Source organism: Copadichromis virginalis, linkage group LG7 (genome assembly GCF_057382275.1).
Source record: "Copadichromis virginalis isolate Kocher_CV1m ecotype Utaka linkage group LG7, C_Virginalis_male_GT1.1, whole genome shotgun sequence".
In the NCBI taxonomy this organism is placed as follows: Eukaryota; Metazoa; Chordata; class Actinopteri; order Cichliformes; family Cichlidae; genus Copadichromis; species Copadichromis virginalis.
In genome coordinates this window covers 50,594,141-50,618,867 of record NC_140624.1, presented here as the reverse complement: position 1 = coordinate 50,618,867, position 24,727 = coordinate 50,594,141, and the positions used below count along the sequence as shown (strand labels likewise).

Genomic DNA, 24,727 nt, shown 5'->3' with positions numbered 1-24,727 from the left:
AAATTTGACCTGCAAGGCTACTCTGGCTTTTTTGTAATACTGAATGAAATGAAATGAAATGAATGATATTATGGCTCAGACGTGGCAGAGCAGAGATGAGTGAAGTTATAGCATACAAAGAGCTGAAGCAGAGTTTTAAAAGTAATGAAGTCATCCACTGCAACCACTGTCTATACTTCTGCTGTGCTGTTGATTTTTTCGATCTTATTGATCTGTTCCTGTCCAATTCCTTCACTATTGGTCCCTTCACTATTCCGGGCCATTTGTCAACCAGTCATGCCGGCGCACAGATCATTCAGCAATGTGGATTTCAGTGAAAACCCCTCTTGGTTTGGTGTCTTCATGTCATGAACCCTTTGCAGATGGGTGGTGAAATGTCTCCAAGAAGCTAAAAGAGATCCAGATGCCTGCAAGCACTTTAGACTACTGCTGTGAAACTTTGTTGCTTAATGAACTAACAGTATCAATAGCTACATGAAATTGTTTATGTGCATTGTAATGTGGCAAATATCTGGCCTGCAGCACCACGAGACAAGAGCTGAAGAAGATATCAGTTGCTGTTTTAGCCAAAAAAGACCATTTTTAGGATCTATCAGACCAGAGAAACCTAAAAAAAATTGTCATAATTAGCAGTTAATTGGCCACTGAGGTAAGATTAAAAATTGCAGACGTTATGATGATATAATTAGCAATCATTGTTTATTTAAAACAATATCATTAAAATTTGTATTTGAGCAGAATCATTCATTCCACATATCTGATGAAGAGGACAATGAAGATGCAGCCGAGCAGAGACATGGTCGAAGCCGAGAGGACCACCACGATCACACTTCCTGCCGCGTTGACCAGAGCACCGAGCCCCACGCCCACGATGATCTGAGCCAACTGGACCATGCAAGTGAGGGCGGCACAGTCCATTCCCGAACCTCGAGGACTTTTATTGCTTCCGTGCAGCTTCAGTTGTTGCTGGAAGCACAGGAGGTTGTAGGTTTATTAGAGAAGAGGAGGATGGCGGGGAGGGGAAAACAAGAGAGCAATATATGGAAACATCAATTTCAGTTTAATCAGAGAGGCTGTGGCAAAAAACACAAACAAACAGCTGGATAAACAGACGGCTCTGAGAATATGAAGAAACAGCTTCTTAAAAAGATAGATTCTTTTCAGCCTCGCTTCAGTTGTTGCAAGTTGAATTCCATCAAACTCTCACCTGATTTAGTTCAATCAGGTATTGATTGACCGTGACAGAAAAAAATAAACAATTGATTTTTGAGGCAACCACTTATGAATGACATTGCAGTTTATCAGAATCAGAATACTTTATTGATCCCTGGGGGAAATTATTTTTTGTTACAGTGCTCCATTATAAACCAATGTTTTATAGATGAACTATATAAACTTTTTTGAGAATGTTGCAGCAATACTATAAGCGGTATTAAAACATTTATGTGGACACTTAAAAAAAGGGAAAAGAAGTTTAGTGTTATTCCAAACCTTTAAAATGAAAATCTGATCTTTTATTTTCCGTAATTGTCGGGCTATAAGCCGCTACTTTTTGCACAAGCTTTGAACCCTGCTGCTTTTAGTCAGGTGCGGCTTTTCTATGGATTGTCCATGATTTTTGTGATATCGTAAGACGATTTGTTTTGTTTGTTCCGCTGTTGTACGGCACTACGTTGCCTGGCGGAAGGGCATGTGATCAGACACACAGTATCGGGGTTCAAGAGTGGTATGTTGGTCACATGTCCATCCGCCAGGCAACATAGTGCCCTACAAGTAGCGCGAAAAACAAGCTTCAAAGTAGCGCTACGCGTTCAGCGGGAGGCGTGGATGACGAGCGGCAATAAACTTGCGAAAAGCAAGTTATGCTCAACTTCGGTGGAATCTGACAGCGTGGAAAAGTGTGAAAACATCCACGATCACCAACGGATTTCGAAGGGCTGGACTGCTGCATGATGGAGAGGAGGACACCGCCACGGCCCTTCAGAGGGTGTTCAACTCTGACACTGACAACGAGGATTTCTTTGGTTTTGAAAGTGACAACAAAGGAGAGAAGCGGAGAGTGGATGACGAAGCCATCCTGAGCCTGTTCGTATCCGACACTGGAGAAGAGGACTTTGGTGGTTTTAGTGCGCAGGAAGATGGTGGTGAATGACTGACTTTTCTTGAGCCTAAAAGGTAGTCCGAATCTATTTTTCTGGTGTGCTGTAGGTTATTGTTATGTACTACATTTGTTACTCATTTATGAAGCACAGCACATGTTTCGTACTTGTAATTACCGCTACTTTTACATATACCTAAAAAGTTGTGCAAATATGTACCCATAACTTGTTTTTCAAAATATTAATAAAAGGGGTGTGTCTCCAAACAGCCATCTCTTTCCTGACAATTCCCTTTGTGTATATTCTCTTACATATGATAAGTCAACATTGAAACACCTGCGGCTTTTAGTCAGGTGCGGCTAATGTATGTACAAAACAGGATTTTCCCCTGATTTTAGCTTGTGCGGCTAATATTCAGGTGCGCTTTGTAGTCCGGGAAATACGGTTATTTTTTTGGTATTTAAATGCATAAATGTAACTTACATAAGTGGCGAAATCTTGCCAAAAATCTTGTTCTGCAGAACAGCCTCTAACAATGACGTAACACTGAATGATGCAATTTCAAATTCACAATAAAATATGAATGCCTGTGTACTTGACTGACAGATGATTGCTACTGTTTGATATATTTAAACCAATTAATTCCCCATTTAACAGGTATAAAAGGTGCATTACAACAATTTAACACAAAAACGTCAGTTCAGTCGTTCGTTCTATTGATGAATAAATAATGACATATATTTATGGTTTTGGAGAGCCTCGTGAATATCTCTGGTTTCCATTAGGACTTTAAATACTTCTACAGAAAACCGCCAGAAGGAGTAGAGTCAGTTGTGTTATGGGATTAATAGTTAGGATAGTTTTTTCGGGGGCTTTAAAGTGCCTCATTCTTGATCTGTCTTTTGTAAATACTTGAACTTTAAAGGAGTAAAATATGGGACTGTGCACAAGTCTTAAGCCACACCTCACTTCTTTATATGTTGCTTCCAAGGAGCCAGATTTTCCTGGAATAGTTCTTTAGACTTTCTGAAGATCTTTCAGAGTTTGTCTGTGCATGCTGGCTACCTTTTCACTCATTTTCAGTCCACATTTTTAGAAGATTGACTGACCTTGTTTAAGAATACAAAGAGACCTAACTCAAGAGATGAACCAGCGTCGTGTCTACACATATCAGACAAAAAAAGAACCAGTTTTTAACTTGTTACTTTAAACACTTTGTTACCAGCAGCCTGATGAAAAAACTTTGGATTGTTTTCCTCATTTCCTTAGTTGAATCTATGAAAAATGCCAAAGATAACACAGATACACAACATCCAAAGACTCAGAATATCTCACCATGGCGTGCAGTTTGTGCTTAAGAAAACTATACACCAAGTTGAGGACAAAAGTTGCAGGCCTAAAGGAAAAATAAAAAAAATCTGCAGCAGATGTACAGTATCTGAAAGTCATGTCCTTAAGAAAAAAAAAAAAAAAAAAGAAACCAGCAGAGACCTGACATACCTGACAGATTTAGCAGCCTCAATGCAAATGTTCTCAGTCGAAGGTTAGCAGGAAGGGAAAAGGAGAAAAGGCAGAGGAATACCAAATTATAAAAACTGGAAAATCAGTGGCAGCAGGTCTTATGCAGTGATGGATCCATATTTGAAAATTTTGGTTCAAATCAGAATGTAAAGAGGAGGTCAGGAGGCATGGTCAACAGTGACTGGTACAGCCATCTGTAACAACACAGCGGAGGCTCTGTGATAGGTTGCATTTCTGCATGAGGTGTCTGGGTTCTTATCAAAATGAATGGAATTATTAATACAGAAAAGTACCCTCAGATTTTAATCCTCCATGGAATACCATCTGAAAAGTTGCTTATTTGCAGAGGCTTCATTTTCCAGCATCAAAATGATCCCAAAGACATTGCCAGTGCAGGGTAGAAAAATCGGATAGAAAAACACAAAATAAAATCAGCCACCAAGGACCCCCCTAAAGCCAAGACCTCAACATAAATGAAGCAGTGTGGGATCATCTCAACAGACCATGGAATAAAGGGCAGCCAACATCCAAAGAAGGGCTTTGAATGTCCTTCAAGGCGCCTGGAGAACTTGCCTGAAGACTAAGACATGACAAGAAAGCCGCCTGAGAGAGCTCAGGCCCTATTGAAGCACCAAAGTGGTCGTACGAAACATTGACTTTCAAACGAATTAGAATCAGACACACTCTGTTTTTGCCTTACATACCGTGTTCCCATGTATATTGACATATTTTTGCACATTTTCTGACGAAAATATAAAGATTGAGGTGTGGCTTAAGATTTTGCACATCACTGCAATGCTTTATCTTAGTCTCCAATTTTGATCGGAAAGCATGATTAAAGGAAGTAGCTACGCTAAATGTTCCAGTCGTTATGTACCCTTTTAAATCGAAGTTTTCATTCACATCATTCAGAAATGTTTGATCATCTTAATTCTTACAGTATGCTTCTTAAAAAACACCAGAAATAATCATTTCTTTTTATGTTTTTACTGTAATCTGCAAATTATTTTCTTGATTGATTGCTTGTCAATCAATTTGTTCCTGTTACAGTTTCACATAAGGACACATTAGGGCTACATTTGAGTCATTCCCAAAACCAAAAGTTATACTAGGAAAAAGATAATTATTTTGGAGTATGGGGTTATTATTTATCTGCAAACTGACAACAAAACATGTTTTACACTGTGGAAAAAACGGAAAATCAATACTATAGTTATGCAGTATCGTGTACAATATACAAATGTGCTCATTTAAGAACCATGTGATCCTTTTAAACTGAGGAAACCTGAACAATTCCTTAGCTAGTGAGTGTTTCTACTGCCAGTTTATTACCTCCTCCTCACGTTGATACTCTGCTATCAGGTTGAATGGGATGGTGTAGAGTGTGCTCGACATGACACCAAACACACTGCAGAGGACGAGCGTTGCTATGATGTTGGGGAAAAGGCCAATCAGGCTGGTGCCCAATCCAAACACAAGGTAGCCCATAAAATATAATCCCTTCAGACCGATGTATGAGAGGAGGAAGCGCTGCACATCTGAAAACACACAGACATGTACGTCACGGAAAGTTAAAATTACTGGTGGATCAACAAACCCGCATGAGGCGTGTGGAGTCAGGGTAGATAATTATGTGAACATTAGATTAGCGTACATTAGATGTACCAAAACCGTCTGTACATATAATTGGACATTTCCTAGAAGCCAAGACTCCTTCTCAACAGCAAAAGACTAAAAAAGCTGAGTTCATGCCAAGCCTTCATTATTTGGCTGAGCTTTACCCTGTATGTAGCACAACAGTTCTCTCAGGTTCACATGTGCTGTTTAACAGGGGATGTTTGAAGCATACATGTGGACTTACGTGTTCAGAATAACGCAGGTCAGGATGCCTTGGCAAAAGCATGCTAAGGGAGTTCCCTGCAATCCCAAAGCAAAAGCAGTAATTTCCCTTTGTTATCCATTTCCACCTGCCACTCTCTCACATAGCTTCCCCTCACACATTACTGCCACTTACATGAGTAGAGAGCAGAGGACACTGCATTAATGCACAATCCCCAGCAGCCAACTTCTACTCCCCTCTCATATGTGGCATAGGCGGTAGAGTTGTGATCGGCGTACGGATTCCCCTTATACACAATCTGAAACGAGAGGAGGGTCATTTAAAAAGGAAGGATTTGTATATCAGATACTGGCCAACTTCTTGTTAAAATCAGGCTTTTATTTTTTTATTTTCCTTATGAACAAAACATCTGTAGCCCTGTTGCAGAACAGGGAGCCTGACTATGCATTTCTCATTGCAGATAAGAAATAAGCCTGCAATTTTAGATAAGTTGGTGCATCTGTGCTTAATGAAGCGAGGCAGAGTCATGGTGTGAAGAGCATCCTTTGATCAGCATTCACACTGTGACACTGAAAGCATTCATCATAATGGCACATGTCAACAGAGGATTGCACACAACAATAACAACACGCCGCACCTCCCTTCACCCTCCATCTGCCCCCACACAAGCAGGCAGCTTAATGGAGCTTGAACGCAGATACATGTTGCAGTGTGTTGCTTTTCCTCTCTAATGTTGTTGCTTTGAATTGCTTTGAACCTTACCTCATTTGAACGTAAGTCATTTTAAGGGATATCACATAAGTCTGATATGATTTTTGTTAATTGTTTCTGCCAAAGACTAAATTGCCATATTCAAACAAAGCAAACAAACTAACTGAGTAAATTAGATAATTATATGTTATCTGTTTTTGTTTTGTTTGCTTGGATTATTGAGACGGTTTCCACATGCAAGGATTTTCTGTTTTTATTTGGAAAAATTATCGCTGTTCATATGAAAATTCAAAAAAATCACCGTCAAGAACACACCAAGGCCATTGAACAGGTGGTGATTAAACCCTGACTCCTAGATCTGATGGCCAATCAGAAGCTCACAAGCACTAATGCTGCTCACAGTCTGACATCACAAAAATCATTGCTAATGACTACGTTGTTAGCCAATGAGTGTGAAGGAAGGAGTCTTCCAAAAGCCAATGGTCACCTATAGACAGACCACTAGCTGTAACAGACTGGAATAAAAGCAGCACCTTTATATTTTACTTGACACATTTAGATCACAACACACACACACACACACACACACACACACAAATTGTAAAACAATTGATAAAATAGAGAAAATAACCTTATATTGGGGAAAAAAAAACCTCTATTGTTCAGATATTGTGCATATCTGTTTAAAAATTGACACTTGGATATGCAAAAAATAACAGTAGTTCTTTATAACACCACTTGAGTTTATCCACCAACAGGTACTCTGCAATTTCCTGTCGGGAAGACGTGTTCAGAACACCACGAACAACAAATGGTGTGTAATATCGTGAATAAATAAGTATTAATGTAAGGGGAATCTTTTTTAGGTTTCCTGTATCTAAAAGAAGAAAACAGCAATATATCAAAATATTTGATTTTTAATTCATCAAATATTGCATGTTGGCTGGGCTCTATTCATGACCTTTTTAAAAAATGATTTTCTTAACTTGCTTAAATTGCTTGTTGGTATGTAAATTGATTAAAGTAATGCATCATTAAGGGCTTTGAGATTGGTAGACCTTAGAAATCAGCTCAGTTAATTTGAGAAATTGAACTGGATCCATTTTTGTTAGTGCCTTTTGTAGCATTTTTAGTGCAAATATAACACTTGCAGTGTGGTTAATTGGACTAATATCCAGCTGAAGACATCTGCTCTGAAGTTTTATTGGTACAGTTTATAGTTGCAGCTGTCTAGCAACAGCTGGCATTTTAGCAGTCCTCATTCAAAAACATTGTGGTGAGTTGGCTGTAATTCTAAACTCAAGGCTTTAGAAAAATAAACACTTTTTTCTCATCTATTCCACCAGACAAAGGCCTTGGCAAGAAACACAATCTGACAGCAACATGTGAAAGAAAGGACGCAGCGATGATAAATATCAAGTAGAATTGTAACCTTTATGAGGTCGCAAATGGCCCAGCTTTCTAAATAAGATTATTGATTGGTTACTATTTGAAATTCTAAAAAGCTCACTGGAGACACATGCAAATCAATACCTGTCCCATGAAATCGGTAAAGAAAAGCATATTGCAGAGGAACGCTGTCCATCCCAGCAGGTGGCTGACACACAGGCAGCGGTAGTGACTTGGCATATTGACAATAGCTTTTATCAGCAACCTGAACGTCATCTTCTTCTGGTCCTGCAAATACACAAAAACATCACAGACATCAGTGCCAGCAGCTAAAAAACTGACAGGAGGAAAAAAAAACCCTCTCAGAGTGCTCATTAGTCTGCTGGTATTTCACGGCTAGTGGTGTTTTTAGCCCATGAGTGACAACACTTCAAAAGACTCTACAATTAAAAAAAACATGCATGCCCCATAAAAGGCTGTAATTAGATTGAATGAAGGGATTCAGCATAAAGGACTACTACTAAGGAGTTGGCTTTAGGATTAAGGATAGGAGATGATTAAAGCAAAAGGAAGACTTGAAAAAGAAAAAAACAACTACGCTCTTTGGAACAATCATCCCTTATTAATTTTCTAGTGTAGCAGATATATACAGAGCAATTCTTTTAGCATCTTTTTTCTTAAACCTTTCTAATATAACAGGCAAAAAACAAACAAATGTGAAGCATCAATGGAAAGCTGAATCTACAAAAGAAGGAGGAAGAATATTCAGGCAAAAAGTCGACATCATAGAGATAATTCATCAAACACTTAAATGAAAACTGTAAAGGTGATTTTGAGGAAGGTGATCACATCAATCCCTCTGAAATGTAAAAGACTGAGATCACATCAGTCAAATATATAAGTCTAGAAAATCTTTGGAAAGTTTGGATATACTTTTAATGCAGGAACTTATAAAGTTGGAAGTTGTATTGTCTGCACTGAAGCAGTTGTTGAGATGACACTCGGGCAGATGTGTTCTATTGGTCTTTCCTGAACACTCCGCTGACCCCAGCCTCACTCTGTACTTATAGGGGTTCTTGAAAGGCATTCCTGCATCTCAGCGGCCTTTGGGATACTCTGTGGAACCCTCTTAGATCCTGCTGGGATAGCATAGTTTTTCAGGATTTATACAAACTTGGAGAGTTCATGCCAGCTGCATGGCTGGTGTCAATAAAGCAAAAGGGGGGGGGGGGGGGGGGGGGGGGCGGCAAATCAAGTACTAAGATATTCTGCAAAGCATTCAGCAAAGCAGGAGTAGTAAGATGAACTGGCAGGTGTATCAATAGTCTTGAAACTCCCTGAATACTGCATCTCACATCATTTACTACTGTAGAGAAAGTATTCAAACTCCTATAAGACTCAGTGTGTTATTTCCATAGTTGCCTCTGCCAAGCGTACCCTGACTAACCATTTGAATCTCAATATAGTCTGTGGCAACTTCAAGGTTTGACTAGTTTTATTGGCTCTCTGTATTGTGTAATTCACTTAATGCACTAAACTCTCTGAAAGACTTTTTATGCATGTTACATACCTCTTTGTTTGGCTGTTTGACACTTGAGGTCACTGAATTGGCTTCTCCCAGGGCTGAGAAAGATCTGGGCCTGAGATCTGTGACAGATGCAGAGACTACAGCAGAGACAGGCTCCTTAAGTGCTCCATAACTATTGCTATGAGAGCTCAGCAGGCGAAGAGGGCTGGATGGTGAATCAGATGGAGATGGTGCCTTGCCCAGAGGTTGCTCTGGAATACTGAAGAGGTGCACAGTGAGGAAGATGCCCCAGGTCAGCGCTGAGAAGAAATAGATGACCTGGTACTCGGATCCAAAGAGACGGCCCAACGCGGAGTGACCCCAGTCCATAGCTCCCACCAGGTAACCACATGCTCCGCCCAGGCCTGGTGCACACAGAATGAAAGATTAAAACAATGCGTAGATCCAAGAATTGTTCTAGAAGCATGGCTGAGAGCAGTGAGAGGTAAAGGGGAGGAATCAAATGCACTTGTTCTCTATTAGTTATATACATGGTGACTAGAGCGGTGACTGATGAAATAACTACTATTTTCAACTGCTTGGGGACAGCATCAAGAGTTGGGAAACCTCCTTTTGAACTGATATGGCGAAGTAGCTAGAAAACAGTTATTTGCACTGACATTTATTGTGTGTTGTGTTAAGACCAACTAAAGAATGCAAATCAAACATCTCCTTGATTCTAAGCTCTGTTTTTAGTCTCTATCGGGCTTTCTGTAGTTGCTTAAAGCTGTAATAATGTGGATAAATGACTCCATGACACCTTTGACAGTAACCAAAGCAGTTAAGGTGTAAACCAACTAGCTTAACTCAACTAGCTGTAACTAGTTTATCTCCTCTGATAAACCTATTTCACATTATTATCTAGTGCCTTTTGTTATGTAGGCAGTGGAGCCCATCTTTTTTAACCTCTGACATCCAGGGCCTACTGTTCTGGTAATGTCATCATACCAAGATCTAAAAATCTCTATCTGATCTTTTATCCAGGCTAAAAACATCAGAAAAAGTGGGCTTCTGCTTATTATTAAACCAGTTTATCCAAATTCAAATCAAGAGCATCCAGAAGAAGATTCATCCCAAAATCTTCCATCAGGTAATTCTTAAATCTGTATGTCATCAGGACTAGACTGGTTAAATTTGACCTCTATGGAAAGGGTGCAAAGAAAAAGAAAACATTTGGTGAACATGTCATTGAACATACAATTATGTGACTCAATGCCTTGACATTTCCTTTATAATGGTAGAAATGTTCTGGTTTGTTGTTGCTTCAGTGCCTGAGGGGCTGCTGTGTTTGCGATCTCTGAAACGACTATGAATTTTGCATCATATCAAAGAGTGAAGAGAGGAAGATGATTAGAGGCCATCTGCAGGAAAGTGTAAGGTGATGGATTTGAAACAGGCAGCACATGAAAGACATTCCCCTCCAAAAAACCCTGAAACCCTGGGAATTATGCATTGAAAAATAGTCAAAAGAAACAAGCTACAAAAGCTAGTTTTTGCTAACAGCTTCTGGTGCCGAGAATAAACTTACTTTTTCCCATAAAAGAAAATTAAATTATTAAATCAGTTGGATCAAATAACCGATTGAAAAGTGGATTTTATCTGAGATATTATTCAAGCAAACCGCATTTATCTGTTGACACTCTTTAAAAGAACCAAATGTGACTGTACATACAGTATGTTCCATAAATGAATAGAAAAGTAATTTTATTACGTTTACTGGCACACACCACTGGACAAGCACATTTCAAAACTCATGACAGAAAAAAATTGAATATTTTCAGATGTGGGAAAAGTAATATGTTGTTACTGTACTTACATAGAGTTTTTGGATACCTGTGCTTTATTTGAGTATTTAAACACTTGTTACTTTAGGTTTATTCAAACGGGAGCTATTTGACCTCACTCACCTTCCAGACATCAAACTGATTTCACTGTAAATGGAGAAACAGTAACATATAAAAGGGAATCCTTTTGGTGTATCCCACATCGGTTCTTATGACACATGACGAGATGAAATAGCGCTGCAGAAGAGGAGCGAGCACAAAGGGAGTAATGTTTTTTTAAGTGGCAAGTCATTTTAAATGCATCTTTTAAAGAGCTCAACAAATGTCAGCAAACACAACAGTCTGTGCAGTTTGTCAGACAGTGTGAAGGATCACTGCTGTATTTCCCAGGGTGAGAAAAGAATGAGAGCGAAGTTTACTCAACGATGAGGAAAGAGGAGAGGGGGAGGAGAGATTGTTTTTAAGTGCTGCTCAGTGACATTTGATAGACTCAGAATTTAAAGCTTAAATGTCCTCAATTTCATAAGCTTTTGATATCAGCTTTATACCTGATGTGTTGATGAAATTAGTTGTTTTTTTTCATACTGTGAAATATCCTGCAAAACAACTTTAAGTATATCTTTGCGCTATTCAAAGATAACATGAAAATACTGGGCAATTTAGTGCAAGATACACTGGTTACTTTTCATTGCTGTGGTGAAGTTTACAGTGATGCACTGTTGAACTGGTGCAGAGAGTTTGGTTATACCAAGGGTAGTAGGCATCAATATAAATTTAAGATGATAATGCTTATTAGATTTACTCACTGAATCCCACCTTTATACAAGGTTTATGCTGTCTAGGGACTGGAAATCACCCACTGTGGATCGTGTGGTTATATCTTGTTAAATTCGGTGGGTTAAATCAGACCTAAGGCAGCGCTGCTCAACTGATCACGTCATGCACACAAACTCCACTGGGACTCACAAAAGAAATGAATGTGACTTACTTCTAGTGTTTTGTTTTGTTTTGTTTTTGTCCCAGGCTGTACCACTAACATTGATCTTTTAACGTTAGCTTAAAACTTTCATTTTTGCTAAAGCATATAGTTAGGGCTGGATCAGGCGACCCTGAATCCTCCCTTAGTTATGCTGCAATAGACGTAGGCTGCCGGGGGATTCCCGTGATGCATCGAGTGTTTCTTCTTCTATTCTATGTGTTAATAGACCTCTCTGCATTGAATCATACTTGTTATTAATCTCTGTCTCTCTTCCTAGCACGTTTTTTACCCTGTCTTTCTTCTCGCACCCCAACCGGTCGCGGCAGATGGCGCCGCCCCTCCCTGAGCCTGGTTCTGCCGGAGGTTTCTTCCTCTTAAAATGGAGTTTTTCCTTCCCACTGTCGCCAAGGTGCTTGCTCATAGGGGGTCATATAATTGTTGGGTTATTCTCTGTATTTATTATTGTAGGGTCTGCCTTACAATATAAAGTGCATTGAGGTGACTGTTGTTGTGATTTGGTGCTGTATAAATAAAATTGAATTGAACTGAAAATTGATCTTAGTGTTCCCACAACTTCTGAATCCATTCCTAACTTTTTCTGTTTAGGCAAAGTGGCCCATCTATAATGTAGGTAACAGCAAATAGAGTTTTTTTTTTTAATTCCCTTGTTTTCCTCTGCTTGCGTTCTACATAGCAGATGTTTAAGCAGAGTACATTCATTAGAGTCAAGGCTGAAAAAATATTCCCACGAATTAATATTTTTTTATTAACTCTGCCAAAGTGTTTATGTTTTTGGTAGCATGAGTCATGTTGTCTGTAAACACGATAGCTTTTCACAACAGCTTGAAAAGCTTTGAATGAATTCTGGTAAAACTGTGTAGGGGTGTAGAGTGGGGTCAGGCTAACAAATAAAAGGTCTTCAAGGTCAACTTAATGATTTGTTGGTCAAAAATTGACAAAAAAGCTTTACAACTTAGAAACTATGATTCTTGCAAGTGTGTACTACAGGTTTTAACTGTTTAAATACATTATACAGACTACAGTATAATGCTCCTGAATACATTTTAAATTTATTTTATTGTATTGTTTTTTTGGAAAACCAAATAAGCTGGTGAGCAAAAACTTTCACTTGGCATTTATTATTGCATATTAAAAAAATACTAAATGAATGCTACACATGTACTATATCCATAACAATAAAATTGATAAAATATATATATATATATATTCTAAATTTTGTCAAGTATATCAAAATAGGTTTCAACAAAACGAACAACAAAAGCCTGAACTTTGCAATTTTTTTCACTGCACTACAAACGTCTGAAAGTGTGTTTAAAAAACCCCAATGAAAACAAAATGAATTCATAAAAAATACAACACTGTTTTCTTAAATACAAATACTGCCCAGAGAGTGAACTGCCACGATGAAGGTTTGCACTCTTGCAGTGTTGCTTGTTAAATGAAATTGGCAGGTGGAGGTTCAATGAGGTTTGCACAAAAGCTGTTTGTGGAGTTGAAAAAGAGTTACTTTTTAGTGTTTCACTTTTATTTGCATGAAGAACCTGAATCAATACTTCCATTTTTACCAGAGTATTTCTAACACAAGTGTTTGTGCTTAAGCTCAAATGTAGATTGTCTGTACTTTAATGTCAGTGTTAAGATTAGATGACATAAGCTAAGATCAACATCCAGGCAATGGATATATCTCATCAGGAATCTGGATTTAGCCTGTCTGTCACCGTCGCAGCGTACTATTATGAAGCGAATTATCACCCGCACACAACGCTGGAGAGACATATCACACCAGTCTTTGATTAACGACACAGCCTCCACACTCGAGATGGACCGCGTCATTATCGAGCATTTTGCTTAATGGAGACAGCTGTCTCTTTATGTCAGCGTCATAATTTTGCTGAGCTATGGATAGCTCAGTGAACCTTCAGTGAACCCTCAGTGAATCACTGCCTCTCTATAACTTGGTGGCTTTTGCAACACATAAAAGTACACCACTAATAGTTTTTATAATGTGATGAAGTTATTCTTATAAAGCGCCTATTCTAAAATGGCAGGAAGAGACTGAGTTTTCTTTTTTAACGTGATTACGTGTTTAACTGACCACATGCCATAAGCAAAATAACCAAATAACAAAATTAAAAAGACAGAATTACACAGCAATTCAAAAAAATGTAGGCAATCACTGTGTAACACGTTAATCAAAAAATAGATTTCAGTGATTTACAAATTTCATCAATTTTATTTTATTCACATTAGCACACAGAAAACTTGTTTAGAATGAGGACAAAGAAAGATGTAGGGGCCATCCTACATTAGAAAATCCCATGATTTTCTAATTTCCACTTTGCCCGTTTGAAATGAGCTTCGATCATGTTCATATATGGCTTTTTTGTGCGTTTCTGAGCCCCTGCAGTGATTTCAATGATCGCATCATGCCTGTTTTTAGTGTAGTGCAGTCTGAGGTCCAGACGTTCACGGGCAGACAGTATTGATTTTCAGCCTTGTCCTGTGCCCACAGAGATTTCTCCAGAGTTTCAAATCTTTTCAGGATGCTATGAACTGTAGATGATGTTCTCTAAGACACTTTTTTAAATACCCAATCGTGTTACTGACATGTTTCCAAATAACCTAATTCATTGTAAAATGTTCATTCAGCTCTTTCTTTTTAGCACCTCTTACTTTGAACATTTTGAGATGTGTTCAAAATGAGCTCATATCTTATAGTAAAATGTTAAAATGTTCTTTGTGCTCTATTGTGAATAAACTTTATTAGACTTGCAGACTGTCTCATTTTGTTTTTACACAGCATCCAAACTTTTTATGAATTGGTGTTATAAAACTACTTGATTGTTTTTGTTGAATCACTAACTTTGTCCACTAACTCTTGCCTCTGCAGCCCTCTATAGTTGCTCACCTCAATAGAGGCTATTTTTCTACATTTTAGTCATTGGCAGGTACAGTAATAACCACTTCAGGAGTCACGCTTCACTTATGTCTGCATGACTTGAAGATTGATGTGGGATCAATTCCTGGTTCAAGAGAGTTCCTTTCTTTTCTTTCTGGTCTTTTCTACCACTGTAATAGTTGAGATTTCTATTGTCTGCACCTACAGTTTCACTCAAGTAAAAAGTAAAAAAAAAAGGCTGAAGTGGTTAGACTCAAGGCTGATTGTTCTCAGTCGTGATGGTGCTGCAAACAGCGCATAGATTTATTGTAAAAATGTAAACCCATGGTTATCAAACTTTTGTCATCATAAATACTGCATCCCAGCGTGAAGTATTTTATTAGGACAAATACCCCCTTGCCACCACAAAAAGTACAATAAAGGATTGAGCCATTGAGCTTTTTTAAACAACAAACCTGTTATGACAATCACTTACATACAATAGTTCAAAAAACATCTCCTTATTTATGACAAAGAATTGGCTGTATAATCTAAAAAACAGGGTTTATAAAGTCTTTGTCATTCTCTGCAATGATCACATGCTTTCTTAGGTCTTTTTCTTGGTCTCTTTTATTTCTTTGCTTTCTTTTGTCATTGCACAAAAAGGCCTCATACAATTGCGTTCTTTCACTATACTCTGAATACTGTTGTAACATTTAATCCTTCATTAAATATTAGAATCAAGGGTTCCTACTCACACATTGCCGTAGCAATGAAAACAAGAATGCTGAATATCAAATGCAGTTTATCAAAGCTACATTTAAAAAATAATCCTAATTCGTTTAGGAATAATGCAGGACTAACATTGTTATAAATAAGAAAAAAACCCAAGTTTCACACCTTTTCCAATTCTCCAAAGTACCCCTGGTGGTACCAACAACCTCATCTGAGCAAAACAGCAAGCTTTAAAAAGCACTGCTGCAAACAAAAGTCCACAGATAAAGTTCATCTCCTGACATTAATTACAACCCTAAAACTCATATCTTTGCACTAAATTATATCTTAACATGCAAATTTGTCCTTGCCTAACCCTCCCCTGTCTCCGATGGAGGGAGTCACAGCTCCACTGTGTCTATGTTTTGTTAAGTAGGAGAGGAAAACCCAGAGGTTCATTTGGAAATCAGGAGGTCTACACCCACAGAGAGCACGCTGTTCTGGTGATTCAGGGCACAGAAAAAGTCCGAAAACATTAGAAAACAAATCTTTATAGATTAATACTTAACATGCACATAGAGGTCTTAGCCTTCAGCTTGACTAATGACTCGTCAAACAGTTATTAGTATGTTGCTGATAAACTGGATTCATATGACCATCTCAGTCTTAGCTCAACCCTGCTATCGATGGAATTATTTTTTTACGAAATCCTGTTGTACAGTAATAATATGCATGTTATACTGATTAACATGGTTTAAAAACGTGACTTTCAGATGTAAAAGTATTCAGTACAGTACTAAAACTTCACATACCAGACATGGCAGTCATGTGCCTGGCTCCGGTCTCTCTCAGCTAAGACCCATGACTGTAACACATGACTAGCTCACGGCTGGATTACTGCCTCACTCAAATGCTCACACCACCCAGTGCCTGCTGACATTTGAGCTGAGCACACCACTACGCTCACACCGAAAACATCATCATCATGTCCATAAAGAAACTTCCTGTCTGTCTTTCTTTGTGAGTTACTTTGGGAAATATTCTTTAAGTTTATAATGCTTCATTAGTGCATCGGAAATAACAAAAATATACAAAGATATCACATTTACTGCACTACAATATGCTGCAGGTTTATCTGTTCATTGTGAACTCATCCAATGTGAAAATATTATGGGTATCGACATGGAAATTATATTCAAATTATATTCAGTTCAAATTATTAAAAAGAATTACACTGCCTTCCAGAAATGTTGGAAATGGAAATTGGGGGAAGCAGGGGGGATCTTAAAGTCTGCACATCAAACTATATTCAACTTTATATTTAACTTTAATCTTCAAGCAGGCTAGTATACATACTAACTTTTTAAAGGATATTTGAATTTATACCTCCAGCAACGTAAATAAAGTGATAATATTAATCTTTTACCCCTTTTCTTTGAGGTGCAAATGAATTTACCACACTGAAAAGCGTTTAACTCGCCCTCCTGCCAAAGAGTCTTGTCAAAAGCACAGCAGCAGCTTTGTGTGCCTAAACGTGTTATTTAATCAGAAGTAAGGATCAGACGGAAATGAAAACTGATAGGAGAAACTGATGTGCTGGTTGATGTCATGCTACATCCAATATGTGCCTGAGAACTTTTTGTAGTGCAAACCTGCTCAGCAAAAGGGAAAATATATTCATCAGTTCAACCATTTGGCCATAACATGAAGTGCTGGGTAAAAGCTAATGTAGTGAGCAAAGTTATGAAAGGCACGAGAGCACTCACACAAAAGCTCCACTGCAGTTCCATGCTCTGGCCTTGGACAAGAGGGTTATGCCCCAAAACTCAAAAATCCCACAACCTGCGCTGAGCACCTCACAGGTTACAGCGTTGCACCTGAGTGAACTACAAGACCTTTGAAACAGAGCAGTCCAAAGTGAAGATGTTTGGTCATAGTGTACATTGCAACATGCAGAAGTAGTGGAAGGCTGATGATTTGGGCTTGTTTTGTAGCCACAGGGCCTTTCAGTCATTGAGTCGACAGTGAACTCCTTTGTATACCAAAGTATTCCAGCGTCAAATGTCAAGCCATCTGTCCAACAGCGAAAGATTAATCAAAATTTGGTCATGAGACACTGCAACGTTTTCAAGCACAACAGCAAATCTACAACAAAATAGCCGAACAGCCCAGACCTCAATTTGATTAAAAATGCTGTAGTGGACCTTTAATAGAGATGTGTGTGAATGAAGGTCTGCAAACCTCAATAAACAGAAACAACTATAAAAAGAAGACTGGGCCCAAAACCCTCCATAATAATGTGAGAGACTGATAATGATCATCTCAATTTATTGCTCCTAAAAGTGGTTTTACAGGCTTTTGAATGATGGGTTGTGCTCAATTTTTCATTCACCTGTCCTGCATTTTGGTTTGGTGTTCGACTTTTTAACTGTAAAACTATACTGTAGAATTGAGCTCAAAAACACTAAAACCCTACAGTTTTCACAGTATTTGAGCAATCCCTTATGAATACACACAATCACCATCCTTTGTTAATGCTTAGACTTTTCTTATAGTAGTAATGAACAGTTTATATTGGCGTGTTTGCAATTTTTAAATTGAGCAGAGCATTTAAACTGTAAAGAGCATTATCCTCTCTACTAAACACAGATGTTATGCTTAACATGAGAAATATCATCAAATGAATATAAACAATAAAGCAAGATGCGCTGGAGACAGTTTTTTTATTTTGTTACTTTCAGATGCATTATATTGCCAAAAGTATTCATTCACCCATCCAAATCATTGAATTGCAGGTGTTCCAGTCACCGTGGTCACAGGTGATCAAGCAGTTATGCATGCAGACTGCTTCTAGAAACATTTGTGAAAGAATGGATTGCTCTCAGGAGCAAAATGAAGTCCAGTCGTGAAATTTCCTTGCTACATATTCCACAGTCTTTCCACCCAAGTGAATTGGAACAACAGCAAATGAGCCACAGAGAGGTAGGCTAGGTAAAAGAACAAGGATTTCAGTGTTGGGCTCTGCCCCTTAGTTTCAGTGAAAGGAACTGCTAACGCCATGTCAACACATTTTGGACAATTTCATGCTCCCAGCTTTGTTCCTCTTCCAACATGACTGTACGCCAGTACACAAAGCAAGATCTTAAAAATGGGATGTCACTTAAGTTCATATGCATGTGAAAACAGATTAACAAATGCTTTTGGCAGTAGATCCTGACTGATACAGAAAATTTGAGACCAACATTTGGTGATTTAAAAATTTAAAAAATTGGCTGATATTTCTTTTCTTCAGGCACATGACACAAACATTTGTGTAGATATTTATACATCTTATGTTTGGCTTTATATGAGTATTGACAGGTGTCCCAACCCTGTAGGAAAAACAGGGAGCAAACTGAAATTCATATGTGCCACCAACTGCATTTTGAAACATCCATCACATTGTATTCTTCTGATACGTCATGTGCGCATGGTTCTCACCAACAGCCTTCAAAGAGGGCAAAATACACCACAATTAAAACTAGAAGGCAAACAGTCAAGCAAGGACAGAAACACCAAGAGGCACTGTGGTGGTTCATGCCCTGACGACAAGAGCCAGGCAGTAAGCGCTGCAGTTTTTGCTGTTAGCCAGTAGCTCTAACTTTGTTAGAGCTCATACTATGTGGAAATATCATCACACTGTTAATCAAAGGGTGATTTTTAGAACACTCGAGCCTAAGATTAGCTGGCATAATGTTAGCTTATAACGAACTGTTGCTATTGTTGTTTAGCCAGCTCGCTGTCAGCTGTCCGGAGATGGGAGGGTAAATCTAATCTGCTGACAGCTAGCAATTATGACATTATCAGTAAAAAAAAATAGCATGTGCATGCATGGTTCTGTTTGTCACAGCCCTGAGATGAGGCGTGAGGTAAGAAGAAAGAGGATTTTAAAATTGAAAGGAACTTATGGACGTATTATTTATGTGGTTGGTTTCTAGCAATATACATGAAGCATACAGTGATGGAATTAAAGATGACAGCGCAATATGATGGCAAACCGCATGTATTTTTAGTGAATTATTTCCAGAGTATGCATTACTTTATTGAAAGACAAAATTACACACAAATCAATGTATATTTATGAGTACAACATTCTTGTTTTCTATTAATTAACCTTAAAAAAATTTCTTTCTGTGTCATAAAGAGTGCCCGCTAGTGGGAAAAGGCCCAAACTCATAACATGGTTGAAGGACATTTATACCCATCGCTTCTTTACTTTTTTAAATTTTCATTTATTAGTTGATGAATGAAAATTATTTATCTATACCATTATATTGGCTAATATCATCAGCCAGCTGTTTTATCAGTTGTGCTCTTATATTCGTGCTTCATCCAAGCCTGACCTAACTTTTATTGTTACAGACAAATTTACTAAGAAAAGCATATATGTATATATCTGAAATTATCGAACATTTCCCAAGTGAACTCTTGTTTGCACTCACAAATAAAAAAAACAGACATAGCTTCCACCCACAGTTTAACACGCTGACAAACAGACACAGTTCACTGAAACTTTCACACTCCCTCTATATGTGCATCTCCGCCCACTCAGTCACAGCAGGAGAAGTTTTGGAGGCTTACTTCCATAAAGCGTTACTGTGAGTTGCTCAGATGCAGAATGAACATAAAATTATTGCCAAACTAAAGTCCAAATCCATCAAAAGGAAACAATCACCAACGTAACCGGCATTAATAAGTCTAAACAAAACACAAAAGCTGTGAGTATTGAAGCAAGAACCAAACAGTGTTTGTGCTACATACCTGTGAGGAGAGCATGGTAGTGTAAACCTCTTTCCTTGTCTTCATGTGAACATACATCAAACAGGTAGGCCTTGATGGGTCCATCGATGAAGTCTGCAGCAAAGTCAAACAGCACGACTCCAAACATCACCACCACGATGGCCCATATGCTCTTCAGAGACCTATCTCTGACGAGTGCTGGAAAACAACAGTACACATCAGCACTCAGCACGTACCACAGAGAAAGATTAAAATAATAATACACTGACTACATCAGTACACTAAGGAGCCTTATCTGTCACATTCACAAGTTTAATTAGGCTTGATACACATCACAAGAACCTCAGAGGACTAGCACGTCAGAAGGCACTTAAAATAACAATACAATAATTAAAAAAAGAAAACCTATTACAACTGACGCCATAGCAATTATATTTTAAAACCTGAATGTTTGAACACTAAGCTGCTCTTTTAGAGATATGAAAGATGTCAAATAACACCACAAGAGAAAGTGTAATTAGAAGTTATTAAAGACAATTTTACCATTTCATTAAGAGATACAAGTGAATACTGAAAGACAGGTTTATCATTCCATTAAAACTACAGGTAAAGGAAGGATTTTTAACTTGTCACTTCTTTAAAAAGAAAGTCTGAAGTCGCAAAAAAAAAAGAGTAAAAAAACAATTTAACACCAAAAGAGCAACTCTGGGAGATGCAGGCCAGCGTTAGGTTTTTCATCTTTAAGAAGAGGGCAGCTACGACAATAGAAAACATTATGTCACACGACCGCTTTGGCATTTACTACGGCCCTGGGGAACATGGAGAGATAATCAGCTTATCCAGCCTATGTCAGGAGACATACTTTATAGTTCATAAGAGCGCTATAAGAAAGCCAGGAGCCTTTATCTTTAATTCCTTGGCTGTTTATTTGTCTATTTTTGTAATTTTTGCCTGAAAACACGCACAAAAAATCCTCTAACAGCTTCAGGCTAAACTGAACCACCTTGAACACTTTGGATGATATTGAAGAAAAACAATTCTCTTTGTGTGTGTATATCAGAACAGAGTGGGTTTTTTACATTTATTTTTGCACCATCAAAATTATAAATGAAGAGGTAAAAAACCCAACAAACTCATAGCAGTGACTTGTGAATGTGATGTTCAGCATGGTATAAAAACTCTCAACATCTGCGCTACTAAGTTTGATTGAAAAGGAAATTAACCACGACAATACTGCATCTAGTTTAATTGTGTTTTGACAGCTGATATCCAGGCAAAGACGGCACAAGAGTGAAAAAGGTTCAAACTACACACAATTAAGACACTTAACGAATGTTACTGTTGAGCTGATTGCTGCATTTTAAATGTACAGCTTACAGCAAATAAAGCTGCCCATACACACCGATTTCCATTATTCCTCACAAAGCAAACCTCTGAATCTGAGTTTGTCACATTTTTGCAGAGTGTTGCTTTCATGATTTTTCAATCAAAAACAATGATTCGGGTTAAGTGGATGATGTGCTTCAAATCAGAGTGACTTAAATTATGGCCAAATGTGCATTTAATCTCTGAATGATTCCACAGGATGCTGAACAATCACACACACGCTGTCACTGCCAGCAGTGAATCAGTTAGTGTTTCTGTTTTTTAAGAGAAGGCTTTTTACCCAACCTAATATTGCTTTTAATGGTAACAGATTCTTTCGTGTGCAGACGCTCTTGTGATGCTGTTTGGAGTCTAATGCAGCGGTCTCCAACCTTTTTTGCGCCACGGACCGGTTTATGCCCGACAATATTTTCATGGACCGGCCTTTAAGGTGTCGCGGATAAATACAACAAAATAAAACTTATACCAGGCTTATACCCCAACCCCCGGGGGTTGGGGACCGCTGGTCTAATGGATTCAAATGGAGCATCTCTGGGCCCTACTTTTTCCTTTCATGATGAATGTATCATTTTATCCCCCAAAATCTGTGCACAAGTAGAAATTTGGATTCAGAGTCTTTAAAAGTCTTACAAAGAGGTTGAAACTTGCCCTTAACCTTGTCCTGAAGGTAAAAGAAGACAGCAAAACCTAAATCAGTTCAGTTCATATGTATTTATATCAAACCAATTCCTACAACAATCACCTCAATGCGTTTTATATAAGGTATGTAACGTAAAGAATCTACAATATTCGAAAGAAACCCAATGATCACAGGAGCATTTGGTGACAACGGGAAAGAAAAACTCCCTTTTAACAGGAGGCTCACACCAGGCTCAGTGAGGGGCAACCATCTGCCCTGACTGGTTGGGCGTGAGGGGAAAGAGACATTCATTTATTGTGGAAGAGAGCCATAGATTAATAATGGCTAATGATTAGATGCAGAGTGGTGTATAAACACAGAGAGTGAAACAAGGTGAACGAAGAAAAAATGCTAAGTGCATCACAGGAAGCCCCTCCCAGCAGCCTAAGCTTATTGCAGTGTAACTAAGAGAGTGCTTAGGGTCACCTGATTCAGCCCGAGCTTTATCAAAAAGGAAAGCTTTAAGCCTATTCTTCAAAGTAGAGAGGGTGCCTGTTTCCCGAATCCAAAGTGGGAGCTACAGGAGTGGAGCCTGATAGTAAATCTTTGGAATACTTTTAAATCAAAGCTAGCGTGGCCTCAAAGCATTTTCTGACATAACAAGATTACAGATACCACACTACCTCCACTCTTGTTCTGTCTGAATTCCTCACCCTCAAGTTTTCTTCACTGATCCCTCACCTGAGATGACAGCATCTCCATTAAGGAACAGGGTGATTCCCACAAGCATGAGGATGCCCAGTGCCAGGATGTAAGGCCTCCGCCGGCCCCACGGCGAGCGGCAATAGTCGCTGGCTGAACCGATGATGGGCTGGAGCAGGAAGCCCAGGATGGGGCTGATCAACCACACCAAGCTGTACAGACTCTGGGGCAGGCCCACACTCAGGAGCACCGGCGTGACAAAAGCTGCCTCCACGGCATAGCAGAATTCCCTTCCAAACATGACCAGGCCGTGGAGAATAAGGCGCCCCCGAGAGCGCCTGTGAGGCTCCACAGCTCCAAAGACAGAGTCTTCCACACTGTCTACGTAGTCCACATTGCTGCCATTGCAGTCTGTTGAGTCCTGGTGCAGAGAAGTGCTGATGTGTTTGCCAGGCTCAGAGATCCGGCAGGGTTGGGGCCTCACAGACTGATCTTCTGATAACAGAGTCATAATTGAAAATGAGGGGGGTAAAGGACAGAAGGAGAAAAAGAGAACAGGAAGGGAGTAAAGAGGAGATTTAGATGAAGAGAGGCAAAGAGGTAGCTTTTGGTAGTCTCTCTCCGTCTGCCAAGGGATGGATGAAATGCCAAAACTGGCGCTTGGCTTGAGTTAATCCTCTTCACTACTGCATAGCTGAGCAAAGAGTTCAAGCGCCACACAGCTTTATTTTGCATGTGAAGGTCTGAGCAAGACTCGGCGAGGAGGAGAGAAAGACAAGGGAGGAGGAAAAAGAAGGGAGTGTTTTAAAGAGATTACAGAATGGCTTTTCCTATTCTGTCTAGTAAAGGCCTCGGGCACCTCATGGGGCTGAGTTAGTTTTGGCAATGGGTGGCACTACTGGCCACTAATGACTGGCCAGTAGTGTTTACTTTAAAACAAGTAAAGATGACTGAATTCACAAAGCTAAATTCATGTTTTTCTATCCAAACGTGAGCCGGCACACTAGTGTGCTGTACAACTGAAACAACAGCTAAAACAATATTTATCTGTTTAGGAGTGCAAGTAAATATTTGTAATGTGTGATCTTAATCCAAAAGTGTACTTTACTGTTTTTTATCAGCATATTTGTAAAGCAATTAATTTGAACATTTGTGGACAACAACACTAATTATATTTTGGCATTAAAAATAATACATTTGAATAAACAGCTTGTGCATACTGATGAATGAACAATTACAGAATGATTCTGGTCATTCGAAATATTGTTAAAAAATTAAATACTGTTAATTTATGGCAGCTATGATGTAAACCTAATTGTTGCAAATCTAATTTAGGGGGTTAGTTTAATTGACTGGTTTTTTTTATGCAACTCAAAACTGAATAAATGTCATTTTGTGCAGGTATTCAGTTTTTGGTTGGAGGCAGGGTAAGGAGAGGGGTGGTAATTGTACATTTAAGCAGCCTTCCTTTGTAACATTACCAGTTAACTCTTGCATTTTGGTTATATTTCATGCCTCCACAGTATTATTGCCTCTGTGTATGCCAAATTTTGAGCTACAGATCAATTTAGAATAAATAAACACAAAATGTATGACTTGACATCAATAAATGTCAAGTCATGGGGGTGGTTTTGAAACACTTGGAGAAAAAGGCCTATTATGACATGATATCATGTGCTGTTTTACTTAAGACATAGCAGCCGTGATAAATAGATTTGATTTCTTAAATCTTCAATAA

At 38.7% G+C, this 24,727-nt stretch overlaps 1 protein-coding gene across 1 annotated transcript; it reads right to left on the bottom strand.

The window, feature by feature from the left end:
• Positions 1-661: 661 nt before the first annotated feature.
• On the bottom strand, positions 662-24,141 carry slc45a2 (solute carrier family 45 member 2). Its single transcript, XM_085463995.1, has 7 exons — positions 23,029-24,141; positions 20,304-20,480; positions 9,131-9,492; positions 7,705-7,848; positions 5,635-5,758; positions 4,953-5,158; positions 662-966 (listed from the first exon to the last, which is right to left on the bottom strand). Exons 1-7 carry the CDS (start codon positions 23,498-23,500, stop codon positions 745-747), a joined length of 1,707 nt encoding a protein of 568 aa, XP_085320121.1. The 5' UTR covers positions 23,501-24,141; the 3' UTR covers positions 662-744.
• Between the last annotated feature and the right edge of the window lie 586 nt (positions 24,142-24,727).